This window comes from Microtus pennsylvanicus, chromosome 15, assembly GCF_037038515.1.
Source record: "Microtus pennsylvanicus isolate mMicPen1 chromosome 15, mMicPen1.hap1, whole genome shotgun sequence".
In the NCBI taxonomy this organism is placed as follows: domain Eukaryota; kingdom Metazoa; phylum Chordata; class Mammalia; order Rodentia; family Cricetidae; genus Microtus; species Microtus pennsylvanicus.
The window spans coordinates 2,478,918-2,502,648 of record NC_134593.1 but is presented as its reverse complement, the minus strand read 5'-3'; the positions used below and the strand labels follow the sequence as shown (position 1 = coordinate 2,502,648).

The 23,731-nt window shown below is 39.9% G+C and overlaps 1 protein-coding gene across 3 annotated transcripts in view; it reads right to left on the bottom strand.

The window, feature by feature from the left end:
• Nudt13 (nudix hydrolase 13) overlaps positions 1-23,731 on the bottom strand; it is a 38,616-nt gene that overhangs the window by 12,027 nt on the left and 2,858 nt on the right. For all 3 annotated transcript variants that reach the window (XM_075949487.1, XM_075949489.1, XM_075949488.1), the window contains exons 2-3: positions 9,596-9,688; positions 300-439 (exon numbers count right to left, since the gene is read on the bottom strand). In XM_075949487.1, the coding sequence (XP_075805602.1) occupies positions 300-439; positions 9,596-9,678 (223 nt within the window). In that variant the 5' untranslated portion in view covers positions 9,679-9,688. The remainder of the gene's footprint in view (positions 1-299; positions 440-9,595; positions 9,689-23,731) is intronic.

Below are 23,731 nucleotides of genomic sequence, written 5' to 3'. Positions count from 1 at the left end.
CGTGCTACGACACAGTTTCATTCACAAAATGGGCAGTGGTCCAGCCCACTTGAACAGCAGATTCATGGACTTCTGCTGAAGTCACTTACAGTTCACATTCCCACCAAGAATATCTACCTAATTCAAGTTCATACAATAAGTTATTAATTAGCAGAAATACTTATATAAGCCTGAGTCAAGAGCTGTTAGAAAAATCTGAACTATTTGAAATGCAAGGATATCTTTTGGAGCTCCAGTGTGACCTGAATCCTACCTAATGGCCAAAGCCTCATCTGCTCCTCTGTGCACTTTGACCTTACCTGCTCGGCTAAGCCGGGGGACCAGGTATTGCCGTCCTGAAGTCTGCAGCAAAGGAGCCAGATCATGAAAAAGGTAAAACACTCCAGTCTGCCGAGCTTTCCTACAGGCCTCGTCATCTTCCTTCAATTCAAATAAATATCTGTATTTGGGGAGTAAGCATTGAAAGACCAGACTTAGACCAGTGAGGGGACCAAGCCTGACAACCTGAGCTCAATCTCTAGAACCCACATGGGAGAAGGAGAAAGCCAACTCCCTCGAGTTAATACAGGCCAGGACACACAGATACAGTCCAAGTTAAATAAACAAGCAAACATAAATAAACCAAACTTGGTTCTTTGTCTATCATTCATTTGGGGGAGTTCTTAACTCTCGTGTGTGTGTGTGTGTGTGTGTGTGTGTGTGTGTGTGTGTGTGTGTTTGTGTGTATTACAGGACTGGAGCCTGAACCCAGGGACATGGACATGTTAGGCAAGCTCTTCAACACTGAGCTATATGCTCAATTCTCTTCTCACCTTTATCACTAAGTTGCCCTGGCTGGTCTTGAACTCACTTCAGCAAAGCCTTGAATATAAATCCTCCTGCTCTAGCTTCTCGCATAGCTCTGACTACAGGACTGTGTCATCATGACAAGCTCCACACTCATTTCCTTTCATCCCAGTTTGCTCCAAAGTTGAGGTGGCTACAGGTGACCATGTAACAGATCTGGTCTTCACCCTGCGCTCCCGTCCACCCTTCTGTGGGCCACCGAACCATTTGTTCACTGTCCATCTCTGCAGAAAGACTGGCTTCTTTAAGGACAGGGTCAGCTATTCTTGGCTTTTCATCTCAGTAATCAGCATATGAAATGTTTTAGTTCAGCGGTATTTATTGGCTTGAACTTGAAGGGCAATAAAACTCACTGAATTATACCTTAAGGAACTTGGCCAGCTCTCCACAGTGAGGCAAGTATTAGCAGGCAGGGACTGAAAGGAAGAGGAATACAGACCCACAGATGGGAGCAGGCTGCGCTCACTGGCCTTTAGGAATTTTCATTTAATCTAGCCCCCCTGGGTTGGAAGCTGCATTAGTCTAGACTCCAAATCCCAGCATGCCATAGGGGAGGGGTCAGGACCATTCCCATAGGGTATTTAAGTAGGGTTCCAGGTTTACATGTGCTCCCTGCTTTACTGTCTCCCCGCCATGTGCTCGGCCACCCAGAGCGCCGTACTTAATAAAAACGATGGACATTTTGATTCGGTTTGATTTGACCTACTTAGATTTCTTTGTGTTGGCAAAGCCGCCCCTCTTAATTTTCTCTTAACATGTTTCTCTCTCTCTCTCTCTCTCTCTCTCTCTCTCTCTCTCTCTCTCTCTCTCTCTCTCTCTCTCTCTCTCTCTCTCTCTTTGAGACAGTCTTTCCACATAGCCCTTGTTGCCCTGGAACTCACATAGATCCACCACCTCTGCCTCCTGAGTCCTGGGATTAAAGGCATGTTTCACCTCTATGTCTGGTCCAGTAAATTTTCTTAATCCTCATTTTTATTTTGGCTACTGAAAATATTACCAATGTGAGTTAGGTTAAGAATAGGCTTTACTGGTGGTCCCTCTGGTTAAGTCTGGAGCATAGCCCCCAGTCCCTGGCATCCATCCCAGTCCTCCTGGCTTGGGAGTTGTATTAGTCTGGACTCCAAATCCCAGTATGCCCCGAGGGAGGGTCAGGACCACTCCCAAAGGGTATTTAAGTGGGCTCCCAGAGAAGAAACATGTGGTTCCGGGTTTGCACGTGCTCCCTGAAGAGTCCAAGAATAAGAAAATAAAAATGTAGATTCCAGAAATAAGAATGTAGAAAAAAGAAATATAAAGTTCTTGGAGAATGAGAGCAGACTCTCAGCAGCTTTCTTAGCAGATCAAGGATCACTCATTCACAGTGAGCTATTTTCTCGGATGCTTGGGAAACTTAGGTCACTTCCTTTTACAATTAGCTGTTTTATTTACAAGACCAGAGCTCCCTGCAAACTGAGAGTAGTGTGCTGGCCATCCTTGATAAATGACAGATGTGAACTGAGTTAACCTTTAGGAGACTGGGTTAGGCACTGTCTCTGTTATGGGAAACTGTCGCCACCAGAGGAGATGCATGGGGCTCCGGTATACACCTGGAGGTACCAGGAGACAGTGGACAAATACAATGGCTTAATTAATGAGCTCTGATAATGGAGGTTGTAAAGTATGGCAGTCAGTAATCTGAGTTTTACCTTGAGATACTGTAAAGAACTTTCTGCTAAGTTCTCAGCCTAAGAACCAATTATTCTGATTTATCAACCTTCTAGTATTACTAGCAGCCCCTTTTCTGACTAATTGCTAAAGACATCTGTTTTCTTTTCTTTTCTTTTTTTTTTTTTTTTTTTTGGTTTTTCGAGACAGGGTTTCTCTGTGGTTTTGGAGCCTGTCCTGGAACTAGCTCTTGTAGACCAGGCTGGTCTCGAACTCACAGAGATCCGCCTGCCTCTGCCTCCCAGGTGCTGGGATTAAAGTGAAAGACCCTACAGACCCCCCTCAAAACCCGCAGCTAGCATGCTCCCGTGAGAACGCCCTGTTTGTTTGAAAGATTTTCAGGACCTGCAGCTAGCCGGCTCTCATGAGAACATTCCGTTTGCTTAGGGAAACAGGATGCCTATAGTCAGCACATGTGCCAAACTTAGAATATCAGCAATTCACAAAAGAAACAATTCCCCCTATGAAAGATCCCAGCTTAGCTGCTGTAACGTCATTTCACAAGGCTTTGGACGAACAAATGTAAGTGCAGAGTGAGGTCAGGGCCCCTGGCTGCCAAGCAGGATATCTATCTATAAAATAGGACAATCTGTAAAGCAGGATATCTATGAGATAGGACATCTATACAACAGGATGCCTATTGCCATACATCTGTGCTGGGAAAGGAAAAACCACCTATGCCCCTTGCCCCGTTCCAACAGACCACTAACCACGCATCTGCTTCTGTAATGTGCTTTTGCCGCTCTCTTTCCTATAAAAAGACCTCCTCTCAGTCTGCAGGCGCGCAAGTCCTCCGAAAGACTTTGCCGCCTGCAGGTACCTGTGTTTATGTCCTGAGTTCTGGGGTCTTCGTCAGAGGGAAGGTCCTCTCCGAGAGTCTTTCAAAAGGCGTGCACCACCACCGCCCGGCTTTTTTTTTTTTTATCTGTTTTCTTGCAATTAGTGACTTTCGCTAAAATCTACTGTAAAACATATTTCATGATAGTTGCCTAGTTACCCATGAACATTAAAACCCACTCCCCTCCTATGTTGACTGACCCATGGGTCAGGGCAAAATCGTAAAAATTCCTTTGTTTGGAGCTAATGCTTGGTGCCCCTACTATAAAAAGTGGGTTCAGAAACCGGCCTGGGGCCACAGCCTAACAAACACCATCTCTGGCTGTGGTCTCAGCACACTGATAAGCTTTTGTGCCCTGCGGTGTTTTTTTTTTTTAATTTTTATTTTTTATTTTTAAGTTTGCTTCTGGTTTTCCTAGGATCTTGTTTCTGGAATAAAGTTTGCTTCTGGTTTATTAGACTTGGTGGTGTTCTCATCTTTGCGTGACCCCCCCTTCCTGGACCCAACACTTGCCACTTTCCTTTCTCCCCTGCCATGGGCTTGGCCACACAAAGAAATCCAATTATGTCAAATCAAACCGAATAGAAGTGCCCATCATTTTTATCAAGTATGGCGCTCTCGGGTGAAACATGCCTTTAATCCCAGTAGTCAGGAGGCAGAGGTGGTGGATCTATGTGAGTTCCAGGGCAACAAGCGCTAAGTGGAAAGGCTGTCTCAAAAAAGTAAAAAAAAAAAAAAACAAAACACAAAACTACTGGTTTCTCAAAAAGAGACAACAATAAAGCAAATTCTAGGCTTCTCTAGTACCTTCATTTAGGGTGGCTGTAATCTGTCTATAAGCTTTACAAATTGAATCAGAGCCGGGCGATGGTGGCGCACGCCTTTAATCCCAGCACTCGGGAGGCAGAGGTAGGCGGATCTCTGTGAGTTCGAGACCAGCCTGGTCTACAGAGCTAGTTCCAGGACAGGCTCCAAAACCACAGAGAAACCCTGTCTCGAAAAACCAAAAAAAAAAAACCAAAACTACAAATTGAATCAGAGTCCTTAAGATTCAGTAGCGGGGCGGGAGAAATGGCTCAGAGGTTAAGAGCACCGGCTGCTGCTCTTCTAGAGGTTCTGCGTTCAATTCCCAGAAACCACATGGTGACTCCCAACCATCTGTAATGAGATCTGGTGCCCTCTTCTGGTGTGCAGGCAAAACACACTATTCATAATAAATAAATAAAAATCTTATAAAAAATTAGTGGATGATTAAATGAGCATTCTCTTGGGGGCTTAATTATTAACCATTTAACTATTAAAACTCTTTAACCAAACTAGGGTGTATCTCAGTGTTAGAGTGCTTATTTGGCATGTAAGGCCCTGGGTCTGATCTCCATACAAAGAACAAAAAAAAAAATTAAGCCCTAAAGCAGACTCTCAATATTATGCAAATGGTCTGTTGTAGTCCCAGTCCAATTAAAAAATCAAAGCTGGCTTCGGAGTTGGAGTGTGGCTCTCTCCTTCTCTAAAGCCAAGCATGCTTGTTAAATTAAAATCCAAAATGTCTGTCTCACGTTAAAAGAGCCACCTGATATGGGATAGAAGAAAAACAAAAATTAAGCGACTATTTTATTGCCATTACCTCATAATTCTTTGGTTTTATTTTGACTCTTTAACGGGTTTTCTTAAGATGTAAACATTACCTAAAATTTATAGGATTTATATATATATATATATATATTAAACTTTTGTCATGATATTAATGGTCATATAGAATATTACATAACTCTGGAAAAAGGTTTCATCTACCTTCCTGTACATGATTTCAGGTTTGAGTCTCTATCAGTTTTCTGCAGTGAACCATGACCATGCCTACCAGCAACCTCTGAAGTCTCCAAAAGGAGGATGGGGCCCCACAATGACAATTCCAGAAGAACCATGATAACACCACTAAGCTGAAAACCACCACCTAAAGATTGGTTTTGGGCTACAAACTGCTCAGAACAATTTTGAGGTGGCTAGCTGAGATGATCCAGCCTCACAGACTACTCTAGCCAGGATATGAGACACCCTGCACTTTCCCATTATGCAAAGACTGGACAACAAATGATACAGCTACCTCTCCCAGGACTTGACAGTTAGCCAGTCTTTTCTTTTTGGGATTCCCTAAAGATGCCATCACCCCCAGACAGCAGGAAGTAAATATAAGAATACAACACCCACATGCCCAAGAGGTGGAATGGGTGGTTTTTGGTCTTTCATGGGGCTATGGATATTTGTCATAGTTTAGGGGGATTGGTTACAAATCATTATTGGTAATGGTCAGGAAAAAACTGAACAAAGGAGATTAGATTTAGAGTTCTTGTTTTGAAAAGAAAAAAGAAGGATATAGATTTGATAGGATAAAAGGGTAGATTATTGAATCTGCTCTGAAAAGAAAAAAGGGAGGATATAGATATAAGATAAAAGGTGGATTTCTGAACCTACTTTTAAAAAGCAACTACTAGTTTTTAATGTTTTACATTGGATTGGACTTTTGTATATTGTATACAAATTTTGTACATTGATACAAATTTAAGATTAACTTTGTTAGAACATATGCATATACATTTCTACTCTTGTTCAGGGTACTGTGCCTATACAGCTCATTTAACATTGAAACACAAATTTCTAGACCTTGAAAGTTGCTATTGTCAACTGTCTAGGATAATAAGGAAATGCAGGTTAGTAATGAATCACCTATTATAATTGAACTTGTAATCATATTAGGTATGTTTACAAGGTCAAACAGATATATTTTAAATAGACAGGTTATTTTTAAACACTTTAGAGAACTACAGAATATAGCATTTAAGATGTTTTAATAATATGCCTTGTTTTTTTTTTTTAAAGACAGTGAGACAAATCTGCTCCTGGTAGCACTTCAGAGAAAATGATGGGCATATAAAAAAAACCAAAAAACAAACCTCCACCTGAAGTTTACATTATTTGTGGTGAAGTAAGCCACTGGGTAAGAAAGTACTCTGGCCTTGATTGCTAACTGTATGCTCTACATACTGGACAAGCAGGACACAAAAGAGAGTGACTGCCAAACTTTGTTAAGACAATGATGTGGGAGTGTCACATATCAATCTGTTGATTTCATTGGTTAAGCAATAAAGAAACTGCTTGGCCCTGATAGGTTAAAACATAGGTGGGAGGAGTAAACAGAACAGGATGCTGGGAGGAAGAGGAAGTGAGCTCAGAGAGACGCCATGCTCCCCTCTCCCGGACAGAGGCGATAGCTCTGCTCGCTGAGGCAGACGCATGAAGCTCAGACCCAGGATGGACGTAGGCTAGAATCTTTCCCGGTAAGACTGATGCTACACAGATTATTAGAGATGGGTTGATCGCGATATGAGAATTAGCCTGTAAGGGCTAGAATTAATGGGCCAAGCAGTGCTTAAAAGAATACAGTGTCCGTGTAATTATTTCGAGGCATAAGCTAGCAGGCGGCCGGGGTGCTGGGGACGCAGCCCCCGCCGCTCCTACTGCTACAAGACAAGGCAGAACAGGTCCTTCAAAAATCCTACTTCATAGAAAAGTCTGTCAGATATGCTAGGCCTTTAGGGCAAAGATGGAATCCCCAACATTGTAGAGGGACTCTAGGTGACTGTCCAGGCAGGCAGCCAGCTGTTTCTGCCATTTCTCAACATTTCTTTTGGAAGTTGCTTGCTTGCACTTCCTGTTTACTTAGTTAACACTGTTTCCTTCTTGGGTCTCTGAGGGAGTTGAAGACTAGATAGTTATAGTTTTCCTTGTTTATCAGACACAGAAAAGGACTCACTAAAGAGGTGTAAAGTGTATAAGGTTGAGAGACATCAAAAATAGTTTTTGGTGACAATACAAGTTATGATAAAAAGTAAGTTAGGGACAAAACTTTTGATTTACCAAGATAAGAAAGATAATGGAGTTTTTCCTCTGAATTTGTCAAATGCAAATGGACTAGACACTATTGATGTATTTACTGCCTATATATATTATATATAGTTATTGTACTTATTGTATATTGTTTTTCTTATATTAGCTATAGCCTTTTTTATTTTAGACAAAAAGGGGAAATGTAGTGATATTTTGTTTGTAATCTAACAAATAAAGCTTGCCTGAAGATCAGAGTGAAGAGCTAAGCCACTAGTTAGCCATAGAGGCCAGGCAGTGGTGGCTCACACCTTTAATTCCAGCACTTGGAAACCAGAGGCAGACAGATTTCTGTGAATTCAGTGTGACCCTGGACTACACAAAATTGATCCAGTCTAAGAGAGAAAGAGACTCAGGTGAGTGGAGACTCACATCTTTAATCCCAGTACTTGAGAGTCACACACCTTTAATCCCACACCAGCCAGCGAGGTGGAGACAGGAGTGATATGGCTGGGTGGAGAGAGACAGAAGCTCACTGCAGTCTGAGCATGCAGTCCATCTGAGGACTCGTAGAGGCAGAAAGTCTCTCTAGTGGCTGGCTGTACTGTTTCTCTGATCTCTCAGTTTTCACCCCCTAATATCTGACTCCAGGTTTTTATTATTAAGAACAATTAGAATTCATGCTACAGGATCCCTTAGTACTGAAGCTAAAGATGGTTGTGAGCTGCCATGCAGATGCTGGGAACCAAATCTGGACCTTCTGAAAGAGCAGCAGGTGCTCTTAACTGCTGAGCCTTTGCTCCAGCCTTTTATTTTTTAAATCTCCCTCTCCCTATTCTACCTTCTACTGAAGTTTATCTCTTGAATCCTTGCTGTTTCAAGAAACAAATTACACTATTCAATATAATTTACCTGTGTTTGTTAAAAATCACACTAACCAGGGCTGCTTTAACATCTCCCTTTCTGTGCATTCACCTAAAAGTATTTCAGTGCTTGTTATGTGGGAATCACAGAAGAAAGTCAAAGTATTAGCTGGATGTGGTTATGCACACAGGCAGTCCCAGAACTTGGGAGGCTGCAGCAGAAGAACAAGTGGTCAAACCATCTTGGACTATATAGTAAGGCGCTACCTCAAGGGGACAGAGAGATGGCTCAGAGTTTAAATAGCACTAGCTGCTCTTCCAGAGGTCCTGAGTTCAATTCCCAGCAACCACATGTGGCTCACAACCACCTATAACGAGATCTGGTGCCCTCTTCAGGTGTGCAAGCAAACATGCAGGCTGAACACTGTATATATAATAAATAAGTCTTTTTTTTTTTTAAAAGATGGTACCTCAGATGACTCAGCCAGTAAAGTGCTTGCTCTGCCGACATGAAGACCCAAGTTTGGATCTGTAACACACAAAAAGGTTGGGCAGGGCTTTATAATCCCAGCGCCAGGGAGAGAGAGAGACAAGATCCCTGAGGCTTGTTAGCTAGCCAATCGGTGACATCTAGGTTTAGCTGAGAGACCCCCAACTGAAAAAATAAGGTAGAGAACTAAAGAAGCAGTTCTGTAGTTAAGAGCACTGGGTGCTCTTCCAGAGGACCTGAGTTCAGTTCATGGCAATCAACGTGGCCGCTAACAACCATCTATACAGTTCCACAGGATCTGACACTCTCTTCTGGCTTCTGTGGACACTGCACACACGGTACATAAACATAAGCAGGTTAAATACCCATATATATAAAACTTTAAAAGACAGTAAGATGGAGAAGTGACTGAGAAAGACATCTGGTCAGCCTCTGCCTCCATATGCACAGGCACACCCAAGTACATTCACTCTTCTCCACATGTGTAGCCATAAATATGTACACACACATGAAAAAAATACAGCTGGACCCTGTCTCAAAACAAAAACAGTAACAACGACAAAAAGACAAAGCCCGTTCCTTTTCCTGCCCCTTCTTTCTCTTCTCCTCATCTCTTCCTCCTACTCTTCCTATTTCTTCTTCTTGAGAGAGTGTTTCATGTAATCTGAGCTGACCTCAAATTCTCTATCTAGATGAGGAGAACCTTAAATTTCTGGTCCTCCTGCCTCCACCAGCTACATGTATCACCTCTTGGCCAAAAGGACAATACCTTATTTGAGTAGAACTTATAGTCAAGATTATGAAACATTTTCAATGTTGGAATTTTATTACTAAGTGGATTTCAAAGGTAAATAATTTACAGTGAACATTATGTGTAATTTTATCTCACACATTTAATTTTTAATATGGGATTTAAAAAAGAGTTTAGAGCTTAGTATTTTTAGGCTCAAAATAATCAGATTGGTCAGAACTCACCGTGTCTTGTTGACATAAGTTGACAGTAGCCTATAGCACCAAAAAGATTTCCTTCGGCAAATTGTTCCACAATACAGAGACATTGTTGTGCTCCTAGAGAAAAATGGAGGTTTGTTTGTTTTTAGGGTCACAGTATGCATTTAAAGTACTAAATCAACAAGAGTTATAGTTTAAGCTAGGCCAGAACCACTTTGCAGTATCAGGAAAAAACAAAAAACAACAAAAACCAAGACTCATATGGACAGGCTTTGACACTACTTTTGTTTTGTTTATTTGTCTGTTGCTTGTTTGATGGGGAACTTCCTTCAGCCAATGGCTTTTCAGAGGCTGAACCAGGTTGGGTGTGACTTTGGGGACCAAAAGCCCATGGGAGCACCCGCTCGGCCTCTTCCCACTCGCCACACCTGGATGTTGGACCCCATTCCTGTTTCCTTATTGTAATCCACGAATTTCCCTTTTAATAAAGAAAAACCTTAGTATACTCTATTCTGAGCTAGTGTGGGATTCCTTTATTCACGTTCCCCCCATCTGACACGTTCTGCTTCATCTGGATACCCAATGCAGGGCTGAGTTCACGCTTACTGGGGCCCCACCCACCCACCACCATGCTCCTCGTTTGCCATCTGGGCATGTTTCTCGCCTGCCCATGGCTCACCTGCTGCTGCTTAGGAACCTGACTTTCCCCACCATAGCCCAACGTTGAAGGGACTCGCGATTGAGGGGAAGCTTTGGGTATCTTTCTTATTCCAGCTACCAACTCTCTCCGTGTATGGAATCACTTTAATTGTCCTTAATAAGTGCTCTCATTTTGTTAAACAAGGCATATTAACAGTATCTAAGCAGGCAACAGTGCGTGCGGAACCAGTGCAGGATGCTATGCAAAGAAACTGGCAGGAGCCTGGGCTGCTTACATCTCTCCTCCATTGCCCTCTGCCATGCGCTACAACTGTGACACCTGCTGGCCAATAAAGATTATTATACCTACTCCAATTCACTGTAATTGCCTAGGGCAGGCAAGTAAATTGAAATTTGAAAGGTATATGATGACTGACTATATTACCATTCATGAATTTAATAACCATTTTGCTTATGTTATAGATGGTATTCTGCAAGACTTATGTGATTTTCCTTATACATCCATTTATTTGACTTTGGGAATTAGCTTTGATTTTCATATTATATCTTTAAGAAAATGGTTTGATAACAGAGCCAAGAATGAGACACTTTTAGAAATGATACAGATTTACAGACTAATAATGAATAGCTAGCTGAAAAAAATAACACTTATTGAAAAGGAAAACATTAATTTGACAGACAAAATTCAATCCAGTTCAAAGGGTGCTGAGCAATTATCTGAAAGAATTCAAATTGCTAAATTTAACAATCAGAATCTGTTAGAAAGTTATCATAGGTAACGGGCAAGGTATCTCTGTAGGAAGGCAATATGCATACTATCCAAATAATGTCCAAGGATGAGACATTGTCTTTACTGGACAAATTTCATACCTTGGAATCCTGTGTGAAGAATAACAACCAGAAGCTAAATGAAACAATGAGGGCACTAGAACAGAACACAGGACTGGAGATTCAGATTTTACAAAAGGCAGTAGTAAAAAGATTTGCAAAAACTGAGGAAATTATTAGAACTGATGAGCAAGGAGAGAAGGTACAAGTACAGAATTTAGCCTTGCCAGTACAGGTTAAAGTCAGGAATGACTTACCCAGAGTTTTAACTGTTTATCCAGCAATCTCCTCTGAGAAGCCAACAGGTACAAAATACCCAAAGGTAGTCAAAGAATATAAATGGAAACTTATAGGTATGAGCGAGCTAAAGGAAATTAAGCAAGCAACAGTTATCTTATGGCTTGCACTCACCAGTTGTTAGGGAAATAGTAAAAATGCGGGCTTCAAGCAATAAGGCTACCCCACACAACTGACTTCAATTAGTCTCAGTGGTCCTAGAAGATAGACCCTAGCTGCTATGGAAATGCTATTGGTGAGAAGAGGCAAAAATTTTAGAACAACAGGGAAAAACAAAAGGATTTGAGGCCTCCCAAGATCAAATTCTTGGTGAGGGCTATCACTCCAATTCTTAGGACCAGGCTCTCTACGATGAACACACCATGCCCTATGCAGCACAGTACCTTTAAATGCTTGGGACAGAATCCAGGAACTAGGAAAGGAACTGAATCATATACCAGGGTTAAACAGGGCCAGAGAGAACCCTTTAGTGACTTCTTATAAAGATTAACTTTATAATATAATAAATACTATAATTATTAATAATAATATTAAATAATATAAATAAAAACTTTATAATTAACTTGTATAAGGCTGTACAAATAGGAGTAACAGGCCCAGAAGCTAGATGAGTACTTATTGAACAGTTTTTGAAAATTCCAACTTAGAATGCAAAAAGATACTTGGGCCTTTAAAGGTCAGATCATCACCAATAGATGAATGAATCTTACACACAATGAATGTTGAGACATTTGACTATAGTACTAAGGCTTGGGTAGGAGAAGCAACTTCCAGTGGTATGAGGAGACATCAAAATGACAAATATTTTAATTGTGGTAGAATAGGACATCTGAGAAAGGACTGTAGGCAATCCTAGAAATAATGCCTCCTTTGGGAATGGCAAGAATAGGCAGCCTCAACCTTCTGGAATATGTAGGAGATGTGGCAAAGGCTGACTTGAAACAATGAAGGTAGATCAACAAAAGACAGACAAGGCAATCCAATACCATCAGGAAACTCCTTGGGAGGCCTCTCACAGGCCCCCTAGTCAAAAGTGGTCCAGTCATTCCCCATCACTGTGGAGGACATGTCTCACCAGAAAAATCAAAAAATCTAGTGCCTGCTGTAAAAAAAAAATACTGTGCTGGATGATGGAATAAACATGGAGGATGAATCAAAAATTCCAATAGGAAATAGGAAACATATATTCTGGCAGATTAAAGACCAAAGCAAAGAGTGCATATAAATGGCATCGTAACTGATGGATTACTAGACACAGGTGCGGCTATGTCTGTCATTATTCCAGAATCTTGGCATCAAAAATGGCCTCTTCAACAGGCATATGTTCAATTCCTAAGAACTGCAATCCTATCTCAAGTGAAACAAAGCACGAGATGGGTTGAATGCATAGGGCCAGAAGGACAGAAAGGAAGGCTGAGGACTAATATCGCAGTTAATTTATGGGGTGGAGACCTGCTGCAGCAATGGACTACCCAGATTAACATTTCTGAGTCCCAGAAACAAGGACATTATAAGGTACTATACACAAAGGTCACCAGCCATTCAGGCTGTACAAGAACACAATGTACCCAGCAAAACTCTTCAAAGATCTCAAAAGAATGGTACTCAACTTCATATAAAAAAGCAAAAACCCAGGATAGCCAAAACAATCTTGTACAATAAAAGAACTTCTAGAGGCATTACAATCCCTGACTTCAGACTCTACTATAGAGCTACAATAACTGCAAACAGCCTGGTACTGGCATAAGAACAGGCAGAAGGACCAATGGAACTGAACAGAAGACACGGATATCAATCCACACATCTTCAAAACCTGATTTTTGACAAAGAACCAAAAAAAAATCAAATGGAAAAAAGAAAGCGTATTTAACAAGTGGTGCTGGCATAACTGGATATCAACATGTAGAAGAATGAAAATAGACCCATATCTATCACCATCCAAACTCAAGTCCAAATGGATCAAAGACCTCAACATAAAGCCAGCCACACTGAGCCTTATAGAAGAGAAAGTGGGAAATACACTTGAACACATTTGCACCAGGAACTACTTCCTAAATATAACCCCAGCAGCACAGATACTGAGAGAAACAATTAATAAATGGGACTTCTGTAAAGCAAAGGACATGGTCAACAATAAAAAACGACAGCCTACAGAATGGGAAAAGATCTTCATTGACCCCACATCAGACAGAGATCTGATCTCCAAAATATACAAAGAACTCAAGAAACTGGTCACCAAAAGAATACATAATCCAATTTTTAAAAAAATGTAATATAGACCTAAACAGAGAAATCTCAACGGAGGAATCTAAAATGGCTGAAAGACTCTTAAGGAAATGTTCAACATCCTTAGTCATCAGAGAAATGCAAATCAAAACAACTCTGAGATTCCATCTTACACCTATATGAATGACCAAGATCAAAAACACCGATGACAACTTATGCTGGAGAGGTTGTGGGGAAAAGGGAACACTTCTGCATTGCTGGTGGGAAATGGAAGCTGGTATAGCCCCTTTGGATGTCAGTGTGGCGATTTCTCAGAAAATTAGGAAACAACCTTCCTCAAGACCCAGTAATACCACTTTTGGGTATATATCCAAAGGATGCTCAATCGTACCACAAGGACATGTGCTCAACTATGTTCATAGCAGCTTTGTTTGTCATAGCCAGAACCTGGAAACAACCTAAATGCCCCTTGATTGAAGAATGAATAAGGAAAATGTGGTACATTTACACAGTGGAGTACTACACAGCAGAAAAAATAACAACAGCTTGAATTTTGCAGGAAAATGGATGGAGCTAGAAAACATTATTTTGAGTGAGGTAACCCAGACACAGAAAATTATCACATGTACTCATTCATAGGTGGTTTTTAAAACATAAAGCAAAGAAAGCCAGCCTAGAAACCACAATCCCAGAGAACTTAGACAACAATGAGGACACTAAGAGAGTCTTACATAGATCTAATCTACATGGGAAGTAGAAAGTATAAAAAGACAAGATCTCCTGAGTAAATTGGGAGCATAGGGACTTTGGGGGAGGGTTGAAGGCAGAAGGGGAGAGACAGGGAGTGGAGCAGAGAAAAATGTAGAACTCAATAAAAATCAATAAAAAAATTAAAAAAAAAAACACAAAGTAACTAGCAAATTTTTATAGGTACCAAAGGCCCTACCTTTAAACTGGTTAACTGAGAAACCAATATGGGTTAAACAATGGCCTTTAACAGAAGAAAAACTGCAAGCTTTAGAACAGTGGGTACAGGAGCAACTAGATGCTCACCTTATTGAAGCATCAACCAGCCCTTGGAATTCTCCTGTATTTGTTGTAAAAAAGAAATCTGGGAAATGAAGAATGGTGACAGATCTAAGAGCTGTCAACAAGGAAATTCAACCTATGGGCCCTCTACAATCTGGAATTCTTCTGCCTTCTCTATTACCAAAAGGATGGCCTCTCAAAGTTATTAATTTAAAAGATTGTTTCTTCACTATACCTTTACAAGAAGAGCACAGAAAAATTTGCCTTCACGGTGCCTACTTAACATAATTCTCAGCCTCTTAGGAGATATCAGTGGACGATTCTCCCACAGGGAATGCTCCATAGCCCCACTCTGTGCCAATACTTTGTAAGTCAGTCATTGGAAATACTATGTAAACAACTTCCTAAATCTATAATTTACCATTACATGGATGACATTTTGCTATCTGATTCAAATATAGATACTTTAGAAATAAAGTTTGAAGAAATAAAGTTCTGCCCAAATGGGAATTACAAATTGCTCCTAGTGCTCTGTGGAACCCTGAATCACAGCTTGCTCCAATACTGTGGGGATATAGAGCTCTGTAGAACCCTGAAACTCAGCTTGCTCCAATACTGAGGGGACCTAAGAGACAGCCATAGCAAGGATTGGACCAAGACACCAAGACACTGCCAGCCTCATTGAAGAAAGATATGGGTAGGTCCCAATGCAAGAATTTCTTCAACAACCTAAAAAGCAATATGGTAACACCAGAACTGAGTGGACATACAACAGGAAGACTTGATCATCCTAACCCAGAAGAAGTAGAAGAAAACAACTTTAAATGTAACTTTATGAAAATGATGAAGACCTTTAAAGAAGAAGTGGAAAAACTCCCTTAAAGAAATGGAAGAGAAGACAAATAAAAAATTGGAAGAAATTAATAAATCCCTCAAATAAGCCCAAGAAAACCAAGAGAAAACAATCAAACAGGTGAAAAGAAACAGTTCAAGACTTGAAGACTGAAATAGAGGTAATAGAGAAAACACAAACTGAGGGAGTTCTGAATATGGAAAATCTGAGTAAATGAACAGGAACTACAGAGACAAGTATAACAAACAGAAGAAAGAATCTCAGGTGTTGAAGATACTATAGAGGAAATAGACTCATTGGTCAAAGAAATATTAAATCGAACAAATTCTTAACACAAAATGTTCAGGAAATCTTGGACACAATGAAAAGACCAAAACTAAGAATAATAGGAGTAAAAGAAGGAGAAGAATTACAGCTCAAAGGCCCAGAAAATATATTCAACAAAATTATAGAAGAAAACTTTCCCAACCTAAAGAAGGATATGCCAAAGAAGGTACAAGAAGCTTACAGAACACCAAATAGACTGGATAAAAAAAAATCCCCTCGCCATATAATAATCAAAACACAAAACATACAGAATAAAGAAAGAATATTATGAGTTGCAAAGGAAAAAGATCAAGTAACATATAAAGGTAAACCTATCAGAATTACACCCGACTTCTCAATGGAAACCAAGAAAGCCAGAAGGTCCTGGATAGATGTGCTGCAGATACTAAGAGACCATGGATGCAAGCCCAGACTACTATACCCAACAAAGCTTTCATTCACCATCAATGGAGAAAACAACATATAACATGATAAAAACAGATTTAAATAATACATATCCACAAACCCAGCCTTACAGAAAGTAAGAGAAGGAAAACCTCAACCCAAGGAAGCTAACTATGCCCCCAAAAAACCAGACACCTGATAACCTCCCTCCAGCATAACCCAAAGAAGGGAAACACACAAACACTATTACCAAAAAATAACCAGAGTTAACAACCATTGGTGATTAATATCACTTAATATCTATGGACTCAATTCACCTATAAAAAGACATAGGCTAAGAGAATGGATATGAAAACAGGATCCAACATTCTGCTGTTTACAGGAAACACATCTCAACCTCAGAGTAAAGGGCTGGAAAAAGGTTTTCCAATCAAATGGATCTAAGACACAAGTGGGTGTGGCTATCCTAATATCTACTGGAGAAGGATACTTTATACAAATAACAGGAACAATTCACCAAGATTCAAGTCTCAATCCTGAATATCTATGTCCCTAATACAAGAGCACCCACATATGTAAAAGAAACATTACTAAAACATAAATCACACATCAAACCCCACATACTAATAGTAGGAGACTTCAACACTCCTCTCTCACCAATGGACAGGTCAACCAGACAGAAACTTAATAGAGAAATAAGAGAACTAACAGAAGTAATGAATCAAATGGACTTAACAGACATCTACAGAACATTCCACCCAAACACAAAAGAATATACCTTCTTCTCAGCACCTCATGGAACTTTCTCTAAAATTGATCACATACTCGGTAACAAAACAAACCTCCAAAGATACAAAAAAATTGGAGTAACCCCCTGTGTCTTATCAGATCGTTATGGATTGAAGTTAGAATTTAACAACAATATAACTCTCAGAAAGCCTACAAACTCATGGAAATTGAACAGTGAACTACTGAACCACCCTTAGGTCAAGGAAGAAATAGAAAGAAATTAAATTCTTCCTTGAATTCAATGAAAATGAAGAAACAACATATCCAAACATAAGGGGCACTATGAAAGCAGTGCTAAGAGGAAAGTTCATAGCACTAAGTGCCCACATAAAGAAAACGGAGAAAGCTCACATTAGTGACTTAACAACATACCTGAAAGCTCTAGAAAAAAGAATCAGACTCAGCCAGGAGGCGTAGAAGACAGGAAATAATCAAATTGAGGGCTGAAACAAACAAAATAGAAACACAGAAAACAATACAAAGAATCAATGAAACAAAGAGCTGGTTCTTTGAGAAAATCAACAAGACTGACAAACCCTTATTCAAACTAATCAAAAGGCAGAGAGAGAACATCCAAATTAACAAAATCAGAAATGAAAAGGGGGACATAACAATACACACACTGAGGAAATTCAGAGAATCATTAGGTCTTACTACAAAAACCTGTACTCCACAAAACTCGAAACCATAAATGAAATGGACAATTTTTTAGATAGATATCACATACCAAAATTAAATCAAGACCAGATGAACAATTTAAATAGACCTATAAGCTGCAAGGAAACAGAAGCTGTCATCAAAAACCTCCCAACCAAAACAAGCCCAGGGCCGGATGGTTTTAGTGCAGAATTCTACCAGAACTTCTGAGAAGACCTAATATCTATATTCCTCAAAATGTTCCACATGATAGAAACAGAAGGGACATTGACAAACTCTTTTTATGAGGCTATAGTTACCCTGATACCAAAACCACACAAAGACTCAATCAAGAAAGAGAATTACAGACCAATCTCACTCATGAACATGGATGCAAAAATTCTCAATAAAATACTGGCAAACTGATTCAAAGAACACATAAAAAAAATCATCCATCATGATCAAGTAGGCTTCATCCCAGAAATGCAATGCTGGTTCAACATATGAAAATCTATCAATGTAATCTATCATATAAATAAACTGAAAAAAAGTATGATCATTTCATTAGATGCTGAAAAAGCATTTGACAAAATCCAACACCCCTTCATGATAAAGGTCTTAGAGAGATTAGTGATACAAGGATCATATCTAAATATAATAAAAGCATTATACAACAAACAGACAGCTAACATCAAATTAAATGGAGAGAAACTCAAAGCAATTCCACTAAAATCAGGAACAAGACAAGGCTGTACACTCTCTTTATATCTCTTCAACATAGTGCTTGAAGTTTTAGCAATAGCAATAAGACAACAAAAGGAGATAAAGGGGATTCAAATTGGAAAGGAAGAAGTCAAACTTTTGTTATTTGCAGATGATATGATAGTGTACATAAGTGACCCCAAAAACTCTACCAGAGAACTCCTACATGATAAATACCTTCAGTGATGTGGCAGGATACAAGATCAACTAAAAAAAAAATCAGTAGCCCTCCCATACACAAATGATAAAGAAACTGAGAGGAAAATCAGAGAAACATCACCTTTTACAATAGCCACAAATAACATAAAATATCTTGGGGTAACACTAACCAAAGAAGTGAAAGACCTATCTGACAAGAACTTTAAGTCTTTGAAGAAAAAAAATTGAAGATACCAGAAAATGGAAGGATCTCCCGTGCTCTTGAATAGGAAGGATCAACATAGTAAAAATGGCAATCCTACTAAAAGCAATCTATAGATTCAATGAAATCCCCATCAAAATCCCAACACAATTCATCTCAGACCTTGAAAGAACAATAATCAACTTCATATGGAAAAACAAAAAACCCAGGATAGCCAAAAAATCCTATACAATAAAGTAACTTTTGGAGGGTTTACCATCCTTGATATCAAGTTTTATTACAGAGCTACAGTAATGAAAACAGCTTGGTATTGGAATAAAAACAGAGACGTTGACCAATGGAATCGGATTGAAGACCTGGATATTAATCCGCACACCTATGAACACCTGATTTTTGACAAAGAAGCTAAAATTATATAATGGAAAAAAAGAAAGCATCTTCAATAAAAAGTGCTGGAATAACAGTATGTCAACATGCAGAAGAATGAAAATAGATCCATTACCTATCGCCATGCACAAAACTCAAGTCCAAATGGATTAAAGATCTCAATATAAGTCTGACCACTGAACCTAATAAAGGAGAAAGTGGGAAGTAACCTTCAATGCATGGGCACAGGAAACCACTTCCTAAATAACGCAGACACTGAGAGCAACAATAAATAAATGGGACCTCCTGAAATTGAAAAGCTTCTGTAAAGCAAAGGACACAGTCATTAAGACAAAAAGGCAGCCTACTGAATGGGAAAAGATCTTCACCAATTCCACATCAGACAAAGGACTGATCTCCAAAATATATAAAGAACTCAAGAAATTAGACATTAAAATTCTAAATAACCCAATTAAAAAATGTGATACAGAACTAAACAGAGAATTCTCAACAGAAGAATTTCAAATGGCCAAAAGATACTTAAGGAAATGTTCAATTTCCTTAGCTAATGCAAATCAAAACAACTCTGAGATACTATCTTACACTTGTCAGAATGGCTAAGATCAAAAACACTAATGATAGCTTATGCTGGGGGATGTGGAGTGAGGGGAACAATCATCCATTGCTGGTGGGAATACAAATTTGTACAACCACTTTGGAAATCAGTATGGCAGTTTCTCAGTAACTCAGGATCTAGCAATACCACTCTTGGGACTATACCCAAAAGATGCTCAATCATACTACAAAAGCATTTGTTCAACTCTGTTCATAGCAGCATTATTTGTAATAGCCAGAACCTGGAAACAACCTAGATGCCCCTCAACTGAAGAATGGATAAAGAAAGTGGTACATTTACACATTAGAGTACTACTCAGAGGTAAAAAAAACAATGACACCTTAAATTTTGCATGCAAATGGATGGAATTTGAAAACACTATCCCGAGTGAGATAACCCAGACCCCAAAAAATTAGTATGGTATGTACTCACTTGTAAGTGAAAACTAGCCATAAACAAAGAACATTGAGCCTGTAGTTCATGATCCTAGAGAAGCTAAGTAATAAGGTGAACCCAGAGAAAAACATATATACACCCACCTGGAAATTGGAAACACACAAGATCGCTTGACAAAAATTGGGAACATGAGGGCGGGAGGGGGTGTATAAGGAAGGAGAGAAGGGCAGGGTTGAGGAGAACTTGAGGGAATGGGATAGTCAAGATGGAGGAAGGACAGATATGAGAGCAAGGAAAGAGATATCTTAATTGAGGGAGCCATTATGGAGTTAGCAAGAAACCTGGCTCTAGAAAAATTCCCAGGAATCCATAAGGATGACCCCAGCTAAGACCCTAAGCAATAGAGGAGAGGGGGCCCGAACTGGCCTTTTTCTGTAGTCAGACTGATGATTATCTTAAATATCACCATAGAACCTTCATCCAACAACAGATGGAAACAGAGACAGAGACACCCCCCCCATCAGAGCACTGGACTGAGCTCCCAAGGTCCATTTGAAGAGTAGAAGGAGTGAGAGTATGAGCAGGGAGGTCAAGACCATGAGGAGTTCACTCACTGAGACAGCTTGCCTGAGCTAATGGGAGCTCACCAACTCCAACTGGACTGGGAATGAACAAGCATAGGACCAAACTAGACCCTCTGAATGTGGTCAACAGTTGGGGCAGACTGAGGGGCCACTAACTGTGGCACTGGGATTTGTCTTTCCTACATGTACTGGGTTTCTGGGATCCTATTCTCTTTGGATGGATACCTTGCTTAGCCTAGATGTAGTGCAGAGGGCCTTGGACTTTCCAGAAGGCAAAGTGCCTTACCCTCTCTTAGGATTAGAGGTAGGGGTGGGAGGGTGTGTGGAGAGAATGAGAGGAGGGGAGGGAGTGGGAATTTGGATTGGTATTTTTTTTAAAGTAACACACACACACACACACACACACACACACACACACACACACACACACACAAACCAAAAACAAATTGTTTCAAATTGTTTCTGGCCAGGCAGTGGTGGTGCATACCTTTAATCCCAGCACTTGGGAGGCAGAGGCAGGTGGATTTCTGTTAGCTAGTTCCAGGACAGCTAGGACTATTACATAGAGAAACCCTGTCTCAAAAATTTTTTTAAAAAAATATTTATTTATTTATTATGTATATAACATTCTGCCTCCATATAGTCCTGCATTTATGCCTTTATGCCGTAAGAGAGCATCAGATCTCATTATGGATGGCTCTGAGCCACCATGAGGTTGCTGGGAATTGAACTCAGGACCTCTAGAAGTGTAGCCAGTGCTCCTAACCTTTGAACTGTCTCTCCAGCCACTGCTTTCTGTTTTTAAGATAGGGCCTCACTATGTAGCCTTGGTTGGCCTCAGACTCACAGAAATCCACCTGCCTCTACCTCCTGAGTACTGTGTGTTTTTTTTTTAATGTACACCACCACCCCAGGCCTTCATTGCATTTTATCACTAACTAGCTTGGCATCTCAAGTTCCCATTGCTTATTATCTAATATACAAAACCTGTCCTGCTAAGCTAGTAAGTTATGAGAATCAGCCAATTAACATAAACAATGTGTTTCCTCCTTAGTACTTTGGAGCTGTTGCTGGGAGGTGGTTGCAAAGTTAATCCTTTCTCTCCCCTTCCCTGTTCCTAGGTAGGGTCATGCCTGGGTCTTAACAATATGGTGTTAGTGAAAATGATGTGTGTCCCTTCTAGGATGAAGCATTACAAGTGAATGTGGCTTCTCCATCTTCATTTCCCCTCTTCTGGGAAGACTCCAACGGAAAAGGCAGTCATCAGATGGATCCTTGACTCACGTGTGGAGGAAAGCTCCCGACCAACCGTCCTTTGCATTGGACTGTTTTTTGTAAGACAAGAAGTTTGATCATATTGGGTAGGGGTGGGGATGGGATTATGATAGAACATTTTCATAGGATGTGCAAGTCCTTGGATTCAATCCCCAGAACTGTGGGTAAAAACAGAAAAGAATTCTTAAAATGAAAGGTTTTGTCATATTAAGAAGCTAAAAGCACCGGGCGGTGGTGGCACACGACTTTAGTCCCAGCATTCGGGAGGCAGAGGCAAGCGGATCTCTGTGAATTTGAGGCTAACCTGGTCTACAAATTGAGTTCTGGGATATCCAGCACTGTTACACAAGGAAATCCTATCTCTAAAAACCAAAAAGAAAAACAAACAAGCAAAAAAACCCAACATCTCTTAGAGAATGAAGTAGGAGAATATCCTGTAGATTAAAAAAAAAATTAAAAACAAGACCACTAGGAAAATATTTCAATAGGCAGCTATGCAAATTCACAGGAATTCAAGTTCATTCCCATTTTTTGTAGTAGATCCTGTCTCTTAAAAATCCATTTTCAGAATTGTGATTGTTTGTTTTTGCATTCGTGAGGGCTGCATCCAGAGTCTCACACATCTGAATGTTATCTAGCCACATCCTAAGCAAGCACTCAACCACCGAGCTACAGTGCCAGCCCAAAGCTTCTTTTTAAATTGTGTATTAGAATGTACTGTCTTTCTTGTGAAGGGCATCTTTCATATTAGTAGTAAAAATGTCAAGAAATTCCACTGAGAAAGTAAGACCAGTTAAACAACCAACCACCTTTTAACCTGCCCAAGGGAAGCAAGCTTTGAGACTAGCCTGCCAAGAAGCGTTTAGAGTTCAGGCCTGCTTCATGATTGTGCAACTATGAGTCACTGATGACTAATCTTGAATAGTTTTGGCTGCAGTCTATGACCCTGGCGAAGATAAATATATTTACCAAATGAGAGCTAACAAAATATTAAGCACTGATGTTACTCAAGATGGCTTAAAAAACAAAAAATGTACAGTATGAATCACCTTCAGAGAAGGCAGTATGTACTATGTGGGTTAAAAGGCACTGGGAGAATAGTGTTAAAGGTTTAATTTTAATAATCTAAAGGTATGTGACTTAGGCCAATTTTACTAGCTCACAAAGTTAATTTAGGAATAACTATTAATGTGTTAAATAAACTTTATTTGACCTAAAAATTCTACACCTAAGAATCTGTTCTAGGGAGGAAAGAATATGGTTAAGAATGTTAATAAAAAGGATATGGGCTGAAGATGAGTCAGAATTTAAAGGAGCTGGTTGCCCTTCCAGAGGATCTGTTCAGTTCCCAGTGCCCACATGGCAGCTCACAACTATCTGTAACTCCAGTAGTGCCATGGAATCCAATGCCCTCTTCTGGCCTCCACAGGCACCAGGCATACACATGGTATAGGGACATGTAGTTGCTTATGAATGAACATAAAATAGATAAATATTTCTTTTAAATTTATGATAATGGGACTCAGTAGGATAATTCAGCCACTAAAAGCACTTGCTGTGCAAGGCTAGTAACCTGAGTTTGATTCTTGGAACAATGGAGCAAGGAGAAAACTGACCCCCCAGAGTTATCCACTGGCCTTCATATGTATACTACGGCATGCTTGCATCTGCAGGCACACTTATCACACACACACACACAATAATAATAATAATAATAATATAAAAGGTTAAATTACGATATGGTCTGTGGGTGTAGCTCAATTGTAGACTA